Source organism: Protomyctophum bolini, assembly GCF_963924005.1.
Source record: "Protomyctophum bolini genome assembly, chromosome: 6".
NCBI lineage: Eukaryota > Metazoa > Chordata > Actinopteri > Myctophiformes > Myctophidae > Protomyctophum > Protomyctophum bolini.
This window is the reverse complement of record NC_137867.1, coordinates 10,747,113-10,763,692: the sequence shown is the minus strand read 5'-3', so window position 1 is coordinate 10,763,692 and position 16,580 is coordinate 10,747,113. Positions and strand designations below refer to the sequence as shown.

The following is a 16,580-nucleotide window of genomic DNA, read 5'->3' as shown; positions in this document are numbered from 1 at the left end:
TCAAGCCTCAAGCAAGCGACCCAGAGGCGCGCGCACACACTCACGAGTCACGCACGTGCACACACAGTTCACGCACACGCTAGCGCGGCTCCTGGACATGCACGCTTAAAGTACTCAGTCAGCGTCTCTCTCTCTCTCACACACACACACACACACACACACACACACAGTCACTACACGCTGTGAATACTTTCAAATGAGTGCCTACATCGCCGAGGCTGACACGTCGTTTCACGTCACTTTTCTTTATTGATAAAGGAATGCTCGGGGCCAATTTGTCCCCCAAAGTCAAGCAGGGGCATCAGAGCAGCGAACAACATCTGAGTCCAGATGCTGCGGAGCGGAGGAGACATCAAGTAATAGTTCGTCGATATGAACGCAGCATCAAACGGACCCTGAACATTATAACGCCTTTCCTTGGATTGATTTGATATTTAATATTCTTTTTCAATCGGAATTGTTGTGTTCCAACCTCCCAAAAAAAAACACACACACACACACACACACACACACACACACACACACACACACACGACACACAGTCAGAAACCTCGTCTCCAAATACAAGTGGATTATTATTGGAAAGCGAGGATCTTTTTCTCCCCGGAGGTCGCACTTGCAGTGCACTGGATATTATTTTTTTTATTTTTTGCTGCGAGTTGAACGAAGAGATTATTATTCACATTATCATATAGTTACGACCCGGAGCGGGAGAGAGAGGGGAAATTACAATTCCTATTTTTTTATTTTTTATTTGCCAGGTGGAAATTAACACCCCGGACTGGATTCCAACTGGAGAATGAAGTCTCTCACTGTGTGGATTTATCTGTCCGTCTTTCTGCTTATGCTAGGTGAGAATGACCGAATGTCTAATGTCTAATTATTCCTGAGTGTATAAATATGTGCCATATAGTCCAAGGTGTCCACTTTTCCAGCCGGCTTATGTGTGTCTTGATTATTCCCAAATCTGGACCTACAGGTAATTTAATGTGGTTTGACCTTTATAGTGCAACAGTGCAACAATTAATTGCCAGGAAAAAAAATGTCAGTAGGCTATAGCCTTATGTTCAATAGGCCTACAGTTCAGCTCGGTTCAATGTATGAATCAATAGCCGATATTGGCACATTATAGAGCGATAAAGCTGGCAAGAATACAAATAATTTGTGGCAATTCCGCGGCAACTCTATCTTTTATAGCATATTCTGGTAACCTACAATTTAACTTTGATCGGGATACACGAGCGTTACATTCTATTATATTCGCTTAATTTCGCTATCATACTTGGGTGGGGGGGGAAAGATCGTAGCCTTAATGATCATAATCAATCATCATCGTTATACCCAAACCGATCATCATCACCATCATCATCAATCATCATCATCCCTCCTCTCCTCATATATGATCAAGCCGTTTTTCTTGCCGAGTGGCTGCGTCAAAGTTCACGACCCGATTTGTGCTGAATGATATAACGGCATTATTCACACATGAACTTCTGATTATAGTTTTCTGACCCTCTTTATTTCTGCGATGCCGATACAGCATTTAGGAGGACTCCTCAGCCGGAGCGAGCGAGCGAGCTCCAACCCAGGCGTGCATGGGAGAACGACCACGAGGTGTCGCTCTTGTCACTCCACTAATAGGTGTCTGGCTGCTGGCAACCGTATAGTATAGGAAGCTGTGAATCTCTCACCTCCTCAAAACAGGATTACCTGAGACTAGGCTCTGTGGATTTGAGCCTGTCAACGTAGTGCAGAACGTATAGGATAATAAGTCAGGTGGAGGAGCTAACGGTTAAGCCTATAGGTCTTATTCAAATCAAATGCACCTTTTCAAAGATATGAGAGAAAGACGTTTTTTTTTTTTTGTTCTTTATTCCCCTTTTTTTCGTTCATCAATTAATTTAGTCCTTGGGTAGTAATTCCAGAAACTCAACAGATCTGCAGCTCTTTGGCAGTTAAAGTCAAATGGTTTGATTATGAGCTGAAATAAGGTTCAAGTCTACCGACTCGTCTTCTCGGGTGAATAGCCACTACACAAAAAAGCAATTTAAATTACAGTATACAACTATATAACAGGAACATGGGGGGGGGGGGGGGGTATATAATCAGGCATCAGGCATCCACTCTTCATGTTATGCATGGTGTAACATGGATTATGTTTGTGTTTCATGCCTCCTCTAAATCACCAGCACAGTGTGTGTCGCGCACGCATGCACACGCATGCACACACACACACACACACACACACACACACACACACACACACACACACACACACACACACACGCACACACACACACACACACACACACACACACACACACACAGCAGCAGCAGCAGCAGCAGCACGCAAGGTCAGACAGATGCAGTTAGTGTTTGCCTTGCATAGAAACAGGTAAGGGATTTTAGCATTTGGTTCAAGGGCATTTTATTTTGATATAGAAAGAAGGGTGTGGGCGTTGGTTTGGGTTGTCATAAGGCATCCGACACAGACCTGCAGGCCAAGTTATCTAACTGCAAGGCACAGCCAGCCAGCCTGTTGTCTCTGTCAACACTTTATAGAAGCCATAATGGAACCCAGGATTAAATTATGCATGTTGACGTTATGCCAGGTGGCTAATATATACACAACACAGATAAGCAGACGCACGCCCGCCCGCCCGCACGCACGCACGCACACACACACACAAACACACCCACACACTGTGAGGACCCCACGCTGAGTCAGCGATTCTCGACGTTTTGAAAGGACCACCAGTTTGATATATGTGCACCAGGCCTCTGAGCCCCATTTGATATATGCCACCGTTTTAAATCGTCGGGCTGGGACCCCCCCAATGTACACTGTCAAAATCCTCAGTTGTTCATTTAACTTACAGGTCCATTTGGTTACATTTGTAGCCTGCTGCACTCTCAGAGTAACAGACCCGTAAAGGGGACCTTGGCTTGATTGATTGATTGATTGATTGATCGAACAGCACTATATTATGCTTTAGCTATTGAAAAATAGCAGATCTACAAGCTCATAGCGCGCCACCGAGTGGCGCGCTACGAGCTTGTAGCTCTGCTATTTTTGAAAAATCGAAGAACGACTGACGTAGAAGGCATTTTTTTGAATCTGCGATCTCAGGTCAGCATGGGTTAATCAGCGATGGTTGGATGCAGAGTTGCAGACCCCGACGTAATGGTCTATATCTATACAATCTGCATCTTCACACCCCGGTCCTCTCTCTCTCTACCCCCCCCCCCCCCCCCCCAGATGGCTCTGCCGGCGCCGGCCCTGATGTCAACGGCGCCGGAGGAGGAGGAGAGCTGCAGCAGGCCGAGTGGGTGGACTGCGTGCAGGCCAGCGACATGTGCAACCAGAACCCGCACTGCAGCTCCCGGTACCGCGTGATGCGCCAGTGCCTGGTGGGCAAGGAGAAGGAGTCCATGCTGGACACCAACCGCGAGTGCCAGGCGGCCCTGGAGGTGCTGCTGGTCAGCCCGCTGTACGACTGCCGCTGCAAGCGGGGCATGAAGAAGGAGCTGCAGTGCCTGCAGAGCTACTGGAGCATCCACATGGGCCTGACCGAAGGTAAGAGGAGAGGACCTCTTTTTAGGCCCTGAGAAGAAAGAAAAAAAAACGTTCGCTCTGAAAGGATATTATATTCAAAGATATGTGTCGCCTTTTTATGATTTCTTTCTCCAAAAAATAGCAGACCTATACAAGCTCGTAGCGCGCCACCGAGTGGCGCGCTACGAGCTTGTATAGGTCTGCTATTTTTCAATAGCTAAAGTACGACTGAGAAAGGAGAGAGGCCGCACAGCTGCAGGGAATCCCTGAAGAAGGCAACTTGTTGCCGAAACGTTGGAAAAATAAAAAATGTCGACTACGAGCTGCGCGGCCTCTCTCCTTTCTCAGTCATAGTTTTATCTCCTGCGGTCCTGCCCCTCCCCACTACTGGTGTGTGCGCTCCTACCTTTGTTTCTGTTTGTTCAATAGCTAAAGTATGACATAATGCTCTTAGTTAAAACACCAAAAGGGGTTCCCGACCGTCTATGAATGGGTTATACCCCCTTTTTTAAGCGGTGCCGAGCGCTCCTTTAACTGACGGAGTGTGTCTGTCTGTGTTTCCCTGTGTCCCCTATATGTGTCCTGGTACGACCTATTTGACCCCTGCAGCTGATGCCGATTGGCCCATTAATTGACCCCAATGAAGGGCTGTATTCACACACACACACACACACACACACACACACTGCACCACTCCTCGATGTAGTCGTTATGCCAATTAATTCCTCCCGACACACATTTGTGTGTTGCCACTGTTGCTGCCTGGTTGATTTATGAAAACTATATCTGTCAGAACATTGGTAATCGGTGGGCTAGGACGGTCTCAAATTGGGGTCGGCGTCACATCTAAAAAGCGGGGCATCAGGAACACTCTTTGTATTGTAACACCACAGACAACTGTGTGTCCAACAGACTCACTCAACTCCTATACAGCACATAATGGCGGGTGTGTGTGTGTGTGTGTGTGTGTGTGTGTGTGTTTGTGTCGGGGGGGGGGGTGCAACAAGAGCCCCTGTCCCCACACGCTGATGAATAACAACAAACGATAACGGAGCACAATACAACATAAACATAATAGTCTATTCTTCCACAATGCATTCTCATGGCAAATGACTATGCCTAATTAAAGGACAATACAACAGTAACCAAAAACATGTGTGCATGGCCCTGCACACATGGCCGACATGCACGCGCTCCCCCGGGGTCCCCCTGGGGGGGGGGGGTGCTGAAGTGTCTCAGTGTGTGGATGTTGGCGTCATGCATGTGATTGTGCCTCGGGGTGTTGTTTCAAATCAAGTGACTGCAATGTTTAGTTTTTATTTGTTGCTTATAGAACAATCACATTAAATAGAGGCTAAATTATGTCAATAAGCCGGATCTGGTGTTGATGATGACAGATAGTATAATTTAAGTCACTGCTGGGTTGGAGCTTAGCGCTTGCGTCTCCATGTAACCTCTGTAGTTCTGTAGTATTTAGTTAGTTTAAATGGTGTAGTAAAGTGCAGTAGGCCTACCGTATGCCACATACAGTATACTGGCTCACAGCTGTGACAGCACAGGGGCCTTGGTTAAGAGGATTATTGCTGTTCAGTTTTCTGTACACTTGCTTTACACTTGATTTACAGTATGTTTGATCGTGCAGCCAGATGAATTTGCAACAAGATGTGTGTGTGTGTGTGTGTGTGTGTCGAGAGAGAGAGAGAGAGAGAGAGAGAGAGAGAGAGACATAGCATGGAATGTGAAATGCGGTATGGAAAGTAGCAGCACGTCTCTGTGAATATGCAGATTGTGTTGTTATTTGTATGAATATGAATGAATGTGGACATTTGTATTCATGCTTTTGTTCACACAAACAATATGCTGTTGTTCAGACAAAGAGCCAGCACAAAGTGATCTTCGCGTGTTTCTCACTAAACACGAGCCACTTCCAACTTGCCGTCCCTATTTTGGGCATGTTATTATACAGTAGGACATTATGGTTCTCAACCTGTGGGTAGGGAGACTCGGGGGACTCGGGACCCCCACATGATTTGGTCCCCCAGATGACAGTGAAACTGTGACAATTTAAGGACTTCTAAGACCTAACCTCAAAAAGGTTGAGAACGAGATTTCTTTCAGAGACTAATCGAAAGTAGCTGATGTTCAAGCTCACAACGCACCGCAGTGAGATGCGTTGTTGTCAGCTTGTAGATAACAAAGACAAAAGACAGAGTCGAGCAGTTGAAAATGGGGCTGACGTTCCAAATTGTGAATTCAGCCCTGCCCTCTGTGCCCTCAGTCCCCATTTACTTAACCGATTACCTCACAAAGGTGAGCAACTCTCACAGTCACAACACTAGAGGGAGTATAAATAATGATCTGGTGCCGCCCACATATAGAACAAATAATTATGGGTAAATTCACTTTCCACAGCACTGCCACTCAGGTGTGGAATGCCCTGCCCCCTTCCCTCAAAACAAACAAATCACTGGCTTCCCTTAAAACCGGTCTGAAAAATCACCTATCAATGTCCGGGGGTCAAAAGGAAAGAAGGTGACTGCCCAACCTCCTTATACCCCCCTCTGAGTGATTTATTTGTATTTTTTTAATACTTCCACCTGTACATATAGTTATCATGTTTTTGAGATATCTCGATTATTGTCATTATTGTGTTGTGAATGAATGCATGGGACCCGAATGGAAACAAGACCGCAAGGTCTATGTGGACATATGTACATACACAATGCATTCTATATTGATATATTATTGAATCTGTACATACAGTACGTACAAAGATCATTCTAGAGTTGTTCCAATACCGATACTAATATCGGAGAAGCTGCAGATATACTGCTTAAAATGTTTGCATCGATATCGGCGCGTATGCCAGTCTATGCCATTCCGATACCACAAAATGTATCACACGGTATTTCATTTACAGTCTTATTATGAATGCTTCAGTTGATGCCGCACTTTTGTTTTATCGCTCTTACTTTTATACCCTTACTGTACTTGGCATTATTATTATTTTACTAACATTAACAATTACTAATGGGATCAAAAAATATATTCCTAGATGGTAAACCTTTTAATTTCAAGGAACCCCATACGTCTCTGAATTACAGATCTGTATAAGGATCCATTTGGAACCCCCTCAAGGACCCTGAACCCCACTTTGAGAAAAACCACTGTCCTAGATGTGTTTAAATTACACACAGGTGTTGGATCGGTACTCGGTGTCGACCGATACGCAAAGCTGTGGGCATCGGGATCGGTATCAGGAAGAAAACATTTTTTTATCATCTTTAGCTCATTCCATTTGTAATTGGACATCCAAGATAGATCAAGAACCATGTATGGTTCCTCAAGTAGAGATGGTAATGATACACATTGTACATCATCACTCCCCATTAACGTTGGCCCCCAACCCTTATGCCCTCCTCAGAGAGAGAGAGCCCCTCGGTGAAGAATGTATGCTTTTGTAGCTCTCTCTCTCCAAGGTAATGGAACCATAATGGGATTACATTAGGTAAGCCCCGTTATGGGAGGAGTACTATTGGTTTTCACCTAAAGTGTTCCATATTACCATATGATTAGGTTACGCGGCTCCACGGCTCAGCGGTCCTTATGTGTCCACTTACGCGGGCAGGGGCTATAAGACAGCACTCTTGTGGAAATAAACCTTTGAAAACTCGACGGCCCGCTCAAAGGAAAGGCAAAGAATCTGTAGCTATAGCACAGTCTTGCGGAGCACGGCCACAACCGATGCTTTGCCTCTTGTACCTTGTTTACGGGTGACGAATAAAAAACCTGATTTATACATGTCATGCCCAATTCAGTGGCCTTGTGGTTAGAGTGTCCGCTCCCTGAGCCTGGGAGGTCGAATTTCAATCCCCCGGTCGTATCAAACACTATAAAAATGGGACCCAATACCTGATCCCTGTGTAGCACTCAGCATCAAAGGTTGAATTGCGGGCAAGTCCCTAGCATGCAGGCGTCCAGGGGGTTTGCTTGTAGTTGTTTGGTCGATTAAAATGTATATCGGCAGGCATCAAGGACTGCCGGTGTCGTAATGTCCGATTTATTCTTAGCAATGTGCCGAAAATAGCCAATCCATAAGCTCACAACGCATCTGTGATGCATTGTCAGCTTCTAGATCTGCTATTTTCGGACACACACGAGCAAACAAAGCATAAAATGACATGTCTTAGTTCTACTGAATTTCTTCTCCACTAGTCTCTCTGTAACATTTTCACGTGGGTTTTATTTGACAAAACTGTCAGTATATTTTATTTTATATTTTTCGTCATCAAAGGCTGACATTTGCCCATAGGCTACATCCAAACAGAAACATCTGATTGTATTAAACATTGTCAAACTCACCGACATTGCAGCTGTATGAAAAGCTTGAATTATCCTATTTGTATATCTGCAAAGTGTTTGTTAAATAAAAATGTGGCGTAGACATGTTATGAGCTACATTCTGTCAAGAAATTCCTTGCAGGTGATTATTTTTCTAATTGTCAGAGTGCATAGTGCTCGCTTTCAGCAAAGCAACACGCTGCCTCCTGCATTATGTGCAAATTCAATACAGGTGGTGTGCAGGAGGTATGAGTGATATCCAACGAGCACTTCCAAACTCCAATACTTAATTATTTGCAAGGACTTTAGCTCATGCAGTGCATGTTTTATGAAACAAACACTTTGCAGATAGGATAATTCAAGCTTTTTGTACCACTGCAATGTTGGTGAGTTTGATGTTGTTTAATACAATCAGATAGGACTTTTCTGTTTGGATGTATGAGCTGTCAATGGGAATTTACTTGACTTTGATGAAATTATGAATGAAGTCCAGAAGAAAATCTCTGATTTTCAGATGATATTATACTTTTCTTCCCTTGCTGTTAAGATACTTTATCTGTTTACTCTTCAGATGACCTAGGTTTTTGACTGTGGTCTTATTTAAATGAAGGTGTGTGTTTTGACTCCTACATTTAGATAACAAACTAGACTTGTTTTTGTTGTGTGAGGTGTGCAGGATTATTATTTTTCATATATTTTGAAACATGCTACACAGTTCTGTGTGCACCCAGTCCCAAGTTATTCTCGTTAAAGGTCAGTTGGCGCTACAATACTGTGCTGTATATGGCATGGACGAAACACACCCACAATGGCAGTCATTTAACATGTAAAAATAACGAATATAATTTGAAATAATACTTTGTGGTTGTGAGTAATTACCCTGCCCCTGTGCTATTGTGCGACCAAACTGTTGTGTGCTTGTTCACAGCCGCCTCGACACATAGGCCGGGACTCAAACGTGGCCGGGGGTCATCGCCATGCTGGCTTGTGGTGGACATTTTTTGTCAAAATAAATGCCGCGGACATGCAAAATGAGCAGACAGACATATAAAAATGATAATTACAGGTCTGTAACTCTGAAAGTTTACAAATGGAACGTTAACTCTGAAAGTTTACAAATGGAACCAAATGGAACGTTAACTCTGAAAGTTTACAAATGCAACGTTAAAATAAAACATTTGAGAACCACTGTCCTAGTGGAATCCTATAATGTGCCACAGTGTCATAGTTAATCAGTGAGACTGACATTCAGTAATTGGGTAAAATGCCTGTGGTCTCTGTGGCTAGCAATTGGGCAATGTTGTTGTGTAAAAAACGACATCTAGACGGACAAATGTGTCTGTGGCAAGACTTGACCTTGTCCGACGGCCCTGTACCGGAAGGTGGCCCTTTTGGCCCGTTTTCCCAGGTGGCATATCCCCCCCATAACCCATTCAGCTATGGCCGGCCCCAAAGTGGCCTTCAGTGCAACTCGCCCACTCTACAAAAGTGGCTAAATCAGTTTGCACTCAAGCTGCAGGCACCGCAGAGCTTATCAATAAAAAATAATAGCACTATGTCCTCTCCTCCTCCTCTGCCTGCCCGTCAGCGTTCGTCTACCCGTCAGTCTACTTGTTCACTCTTGCTTGTGCTCCCCTCCTGCATTAGACGAAGAGTAAAGTCAGGCTCTTTTCAAAGTTACAGCAGATGCTTTCCTTGCGTTTGAGACTCCGGCGTTTGAGCGAAAACTTTCCTGTTTTGCCCACAAACGATTTTTTTAAAGTGGCTTAGCAGCACTTTGGGCAGGTCTGTTGGGACTCTGGCCTTTCGTGTTTGTTTCCAGAGAAGGATGTTATACACGGATTGTTTCCAGTTAACAAAAGGCTGCTTGACTGCACAATGGATCGTGATTAGATTAAAGCTGCACTGTTAAGAGCTTTTTCGTCTGTGTTGAAGCTTGGGGTTTTTTTTTATCTCCCGAGGCGACGGGGGCCACAAAGCAGGACACCACTGTGAGGCGTTCAGCGCCGACCATGCAGCGGGGGTAGAGACACAGGCTCTGTGAAGGGCAACGCTTGGAGGCAGGCAGGCAATGTCGCTCTCCTTCCTCCAACACCAGCCAGGTTGTTCCGTCCATTTGAACACAAACAACAGACTGATTAACACTTACATTCGGGAAGAGATGAACCGCAGAAGAGAGTGAGAGAGAGAGAGGTGTGGAAAGAGACTTAGTCACAGAGACAAATAGACCTACAGAACTGGTGGGGGGGGGGGGGGGGGGCATGCAGGCAGGGGAATAAAGAAGGAGATAGAGAGACAAAGAGAGTAAAACCGACACGGAAGCAGAAGCAGGGCCTGGAGATCATCTGTGTCGCTACATTTTACTTGAACTCATGTCAGGGAACCTCGCTTCTGCCATCAGCGAACCCGATGGAGTGGAGCTGGTGCCATGAGCAGCTGGCATGGCAGATGGCTTCACGGATCACCTCACAAGAACGCAGGCTGGTGGTGGTGGGCGGCGTGGTTGAGCTTCTTCCACAGCTAGTGCTTCACCGGTGCCCCCGCACGTCGAAACAACAAAGTGTACATTATAATGACTTCGCTTTTCTTTGCGTGGCGCGGCACCCCGACATCAGTGGCAGACGTGTCACCATCCATAATTGCCCTGTTGTGGCTGACAGCCAGGGCATGACGGTCCCCTGGATTCACCCCCCCCCCCCTCCTCCTTCACCCCCTCATCCCTCAGTGGTTCTTGGCCCCTTCTGAAGCACGCGGTTCCTATATGCAGTATAGTTGATGGCTGCTTTCAAACCCCACCGCAAAAGCTAATGGAGGCGGCTCTACTAGTAGTATAGTGCTGGGCATTTTGACCTTCTAATACAGCCTTGGAAACCAATTGTGCCAGCCAACTTGCTGGATTAGACTGTGTGGATCCACACCTCCTGGGTTTGAATCCCGCTGCCGCCACAACCGCGCAGGACAAGGTGTTTTTGGCCGATAGAGAAGTATAGTTTTAGACTGCGCCGTCTCTATCGAACTTGTGCCACGAGAGACACCACCGAGCGCGCTAAAACGTGCGAGTTGCCGTGTCGAACATTGCGAAGTTCGCTACAGCCAACTCAGCCCTGTTGAAGTTGCAACACGATAGGCACATAATACAACAACGAGTAATATTTACCACCACGGAGCAAAGCCGAGAGATTTCCAAAAAATATGTATATAAATTATTTTAGGCCAGAATCACATAACATAACACATCTGATTCTGTGATTTAATTTATTTGAATATTTATATGATATACTACTACACAATTGACACGATGGATTTTTTTTGGAAAGGTCTTTACGTACGTTTTGCAAACCCGCTAAGCATACGTTTCTCCATGTTGATCAGTGGTGACATGGACTTGGCTAAGGCATACTACGTCAGTGCGTGATTTGATCAAACAGTCATTTATTTATTACCTTTTTATTACGCCTCGTAGCCAATCTACAAGGCGTTGTGAGCATGTAGATCGGCCTCTATTGTTGGTAGTAGCCTAGAATAATTTGTTGATAATTAGTTTGGTTTTATAATATATTATTTGAAAGGTCTTGAAAGTGGTCTTGTGGTTAGAGTGTCCACTATAAACTATTTATAAAAAGAAAAACTTACTATCAAAATTGTATACAATGCCTACCTGATTGGCACTCAGCAGCAAGGGCTGGATTGGAGGTAATTCCCTGCAACATAATAGCATCATGCCCTGGAGGTGTAGGCCTAATTGAACATCAAACTATACCTCACCCTATACTATATATACGGAAACAGGAGCTCCTGACCTGAGCCAGATGGCTCGGGAGCCGTCGCTAACCAAGGCTACTTACCTATCATTGTATCAAAATTGTACCTATCAGGCAGAAACCTTGAATATTCTACCTTTTTTATCGTAAATCAATGCCCTATACTTGATCATACTACAGATGATATTCCTACCAGAGCCTTCGTCCTGTACTCCTCTCGCCCAACCCTCACTGAGAGGTGCCGCCCCCAGAACGTAGGTGTATATATTATGCAAATGACCAATATCAATATCTCTTTTCTCTTGATCAGAAAAGAGGAGGGGTCGCACAACTCGTAGTCACTTATGAAAATACTTAATTTTAAAATGACCAAAGTTTCGGCACAGAATGCCTTTCTTCAGGGTATGAGGAATGTTACACAAGTTCTCCTCAATATAGGCATCTGTCATGGTTTCTGTAGCGTTGTGTCCCAGTGGTCTGCGTGTGCAGAAACACACCAGAGCAGGAACAGCACATATGGGGGGGTTGAATGCGGAGCCTGATGATGGCTACCGGTACAAACGAAACAGTCTATACTGTGTGTGGGGGAAAGAGATCCCAAGGCTCTCCCTTCAGAAGGTTAAATAAAAACACATCGCTTTGTGGTTGTGCTGGCGTCACATTTTACAGTATGAACGGCATTCAAGCATCCATGACTTCCTATAACGGTTAATTGGCAGTGAGGTTTAACCAAATGTTGTTATTCAGGTTCTGTAAATTGTTTTAACCCAACAAGGAAAGCCTGTCATTTGATATTTTAGCAGAATAATTCAGGTTCTGTAAGTTGTTATAATGACCATAGGCATATAGGTGCGATTTTTTTATTTTTATGTATGGTCTAATTTCATAACAGCTGTGAAAAGATAATGAGATTGATATATGGTTCCTTTATGAACCAGCCTACCACTCAAACCCGATATCACAGGACTTCAACAGGTGGTCCGTTCAAAACCGCTCTCAAAGGGCACCTACGGACGGCTGCAATTCAAAGAAGGAATGGCAAAAAAAAAGCGATCTCGTTTGATATCATTAAAAAAGACATGTATATACACATCCAAGGCCCCCCACAGGGGGATTAGAAAAGACGTGTGTACACACATCATTAGCATAATTAGTGTTAAGTAGGCCTACTATACAGTACGTATAACTAAGGACACTTTTGAGATCCTTTTATTTAACTTGAGTAAGTCCTTGTATGTATGTATACTTATACTGTGTTTTACGAGTTACGAGTTTGCATATTTACGAGTTTGCATGTTTATGTTATACATTACAAAACGTACATCAACCACTAACTCCCTATTTTTATACTGAGCCAAGCTTGGCTATTTTCCGATAACATTTGAATATTGGAATAAAATGTGTCCTTTTACTTGGCACTGTATAAGTACTATGCTGATGCCAAAATCGTTGTGCTTTATACTGAAGTGTCACCCCAACCTGCTTTTCCACTGGAGTCATTTTACGGTGAGTTTCGACGCCAGTTCCTTCCTCGGGACCAGAACTATATAGCCACTCCACCCAATTTCAGGCTTAAGAATCTTAACCTGGAGAGAAAGAAAATAGAAACGTCAGAAGCATCAGCTGCTGCTCTTCTCTCGCTCTCTCTCTCTCTCTCTCTCTCTCTCTCTCTCGCATCTTCAATTTATTTGCGGCTTAAAGCTTAACAGTTCCAGTTATCGGTGCAGTGTTTTTTCTTTCCAGGACAGACGGACGGACGGACGGACAGACAGACAGACGGACAGACAGACGGGGGGGGGGGGGGGGGGGGGGGGGGGAGCGATGAAAGGCAGAGATGCGTGAGCCCAAGATTCCAACTTCATGGACATCTCCTCTGCGATTTTATTACCCCCCACCCCCCCCACCCCCCCCCCAACCCAACCACCACCGGGGTCACTTGTCACATATCGTTTCAGTTAAACCATTTCATCTCAGCGACATTTGCATAATTTCCGTGAGTAGAACCAGATTATTCCTAAGAATAAAAGTATTTAAATCGTGACTGTTGAAAAGCAGGCCGATTTGCGTGTGATTGTCATTTTTTTATCCAGGTGGATGGATGGAAGCCCCCCCACCCCCCCCCCCCACCCCCCACAATGGATCACTCTCACATTTATATAGAAGAAGCCCCACTGGCTGTCTGGGGAATATTTCATTTTAAATCACATTTAGCGTGTCAATTTGAACCGAACATGTTTTCAAAGCCCCCCCCCCCCAGCAGTATTCCGTCTCTTCTTTCTCACATTGTGAGGTCTCTCTAACCCATTCTGACCTGAGATCAGATTATAAAAATGTCTTCTATACATCCTGACAAAAATAGCAGACCTACAAGCTCATAGCGCGCCACCGAGTGGCGCGCTATGAGCTTGTAGATCTGCTATTATTCAATAGCTAAAGCATGGAAAAAACAACCGCACACTGTCTTCAAATGCAGTGACATTTATTAGGGAAATAGCAACGTTTCGGCCTATGCGGCCTTCATCAGGCTGCCGACAGTGTGCGGTTGTTTTTTCCTTGTTCAATTTTGGGGCACCGTGCCCTCTCTCCTACGCACCTGTCGTTTGTAGGTGTGCAAAAGCTTTGCTTTTCAATAGCTAAAGCATAACATAATGCTAACACCAAAAGGGGTTCCCGCCCCAAAATGGGCTAATGCAGCGGTCCTCAACGTCTGGCCCAGGGTCCCACCAGGGCACCCGATGGACCCCGAGGATATTTACTCCCAACACAATAGATGGGTCCCAACCCATTGTATATATGGTCAGGGGACTATATAATGCAATTTATGTTAACACATGAACCCTAGCAATATATACCTGTTCTCGGGGCGAAAAAGGCTGGAAATGTAGGGGCCAAGGAAGGACCCCTTAGCTGAGAGAGAGATGAAGCAGGGAGCCCTACTACAGTACAAGAATGACGTTTTTTCTTCTTCATAGAATTCATGGATAGTTTCATTATACTTGTTTACACATTATCTTTTCTATTCAATATGATGGATTCATGTTAATGTGTATTTTCAGACATTTATTCAGTAGACGTGACCTTTGGCTCTGTACTGTATTGTGCAAGGGCCATTCCCGTGCAAACGTCTACACCGGCCTTAAAGGACCACTTCACCACTTTTCAACCTGCTTTCAAATTGGTCCTCACTAATGTTCATGATAAAATGACCCCCCCCTCGGTCCGTGAAACATTTTATGAACTGTCAGCCGGTCCGTGACAATATAAAGCTTGGGAACCCCTGCTTTAAGCCACTTAACACGCCTGGTAGTTCATTTTCAATGAGACCTGCGTATTTTTTGGGGGGGGCGTTACATGCGGAGAAGTCGAGGGGCAACAGCGCAAATACGTATTTACGTGGGGCACGGTCCCGTGAAACTGTCACACGCATGCTAATTTCGTGCACACGCCCACGACTGACAGGATTGTGTTGAGCTTTTTTTTTTACGCTCGCATGAGCAGATGGTCGTTGATCCAGGTGACAATGTCTGCGTTAATCGATGTCTGTCTGAAAGTACCTTTTTATCCCTATAACCTGCGCTTTTATGCATAGGTTTGGTTTGCGTGTTACAATATTAAAACCAATCACCGTGCCAGATGCCATTGCCTTTAACAGCAAAAAACAAACAACTAAATACCAACTAAAAATGTTGTACTTCAAGGGGAGATCATCACATAAATCGTAGTCCAATTGTAAATAGGCCTAAAAAGAACCATTTTGAAGTATGCAGAAACCACTTTAGGTTTATTGATGTATTATTCAGTGAATTACATGGCAGCCCACCTTAATGGCCAATTTACACTTTTAACACTGTCACAAGAAATCAGATAAACCTTTCCATTTGAGTGTACTTAATTAAATTAGATAGTTACTGTACATTTCAAAGACAAATACTTTTGATTTGATTTCCTGAAAGGACAAAAGGACAAAAAAATGACTGTATGAATGAACCACTTACAGAGCTGAGTTTTTTTTTTAAACATGTTGTTTTTCCATCAACAATGCTTCGTCAACAATTAGGCCGAGTTGTCTCCAGTCTAATAGCTGCTGAGAATCTGTCAAATGGAAATGGTCACTAACAGTGGCACGGCAGGAGCACTGGCTAATAACGCATCGAGCAACAAACGCCAGGAGGCTCCATCATCCCTCGTCTTCATTCGCAGAGAGCAAATCGTTAATTGACAAAACAACAAGAGAAACACAATTAACTATTAAACACGAAAGAAAATATTGAGAGAAGAGGTTCCCGACAGCAACGCAATCTGGTTGCAGTGGTGAGTGGTGGAAGGTAACCATAGAGTATTAAAAGGATAAGAGACTGAACTAGAACTAGCTACAGCTTAGATATATGCTGTTTTCAAAGACCAATGTAACAAAATAGAAATGTACTTAGATACTAATAGATAGTACTACTTACTGTATGTATTAAGATGTAAGTTGAATGCAGGAGTTTTACTTTGAACAACGTGGTGTGCCTGCCTATGTGTAGTCCATGCAGGCTATAGCATTTGGGAATAGATTCCTGAAAGCTCGCCTCGAAAGTCAACACTAGGGAATCAAATTATGCTAATCCACATGAAATTTCACAAGTGGAAATGTCAGCTGGGGCTCTGCCGATTTTTGTACAACAATAATGTCGGCACACCCAACAGTATATATAGCAGCTTGTGTTGTCAGGCTTTTTAAAACGTTATTTCCGCGAACGATGCAAGACATTACTGTTCGCATAATTTGCGAGAACGCCGGCATAATGACGCGCCCTTAGGATATGGAAAATGTTCGCAGTGGGAGGCCTTGTTGCACTTGTGCACTTTGAAAGAAATAGTATATAAATAAAGAAAATACCCCCGCTTTGTCGAGAGTCACCCCGGACCCAATTATGCAT

At 44.3% G+C, this 16,580-nt stretch overlaps 1 protein-coding gene across 1 annotated transcript in view; it reads left to right on the top strand.

The window, feature by feature from the left end:
• Positions 1-217: 217 nt before the first annotated feature.
• The window catches only part of LOC308316741 (GDNF family receptor alpha-2-like), a 172,504-nt gene continuing 156,141 nt past the window's right edge, over positions 218-16,580 (top strand). The window contains exons 1-2 of the mRNA XM_080765492.1: positions 218-851; positions 3,260-3,577. Coding sequence (XP_080621618.1) covers positions 800-851; positions 3,260-3,577 — 370 coding nt within the window. The 5' untranslated portion in view covers positions 218-799. The remainder of the gene's footprint in view (positions 852-3,259; positions 3,578-16,580) is intronic.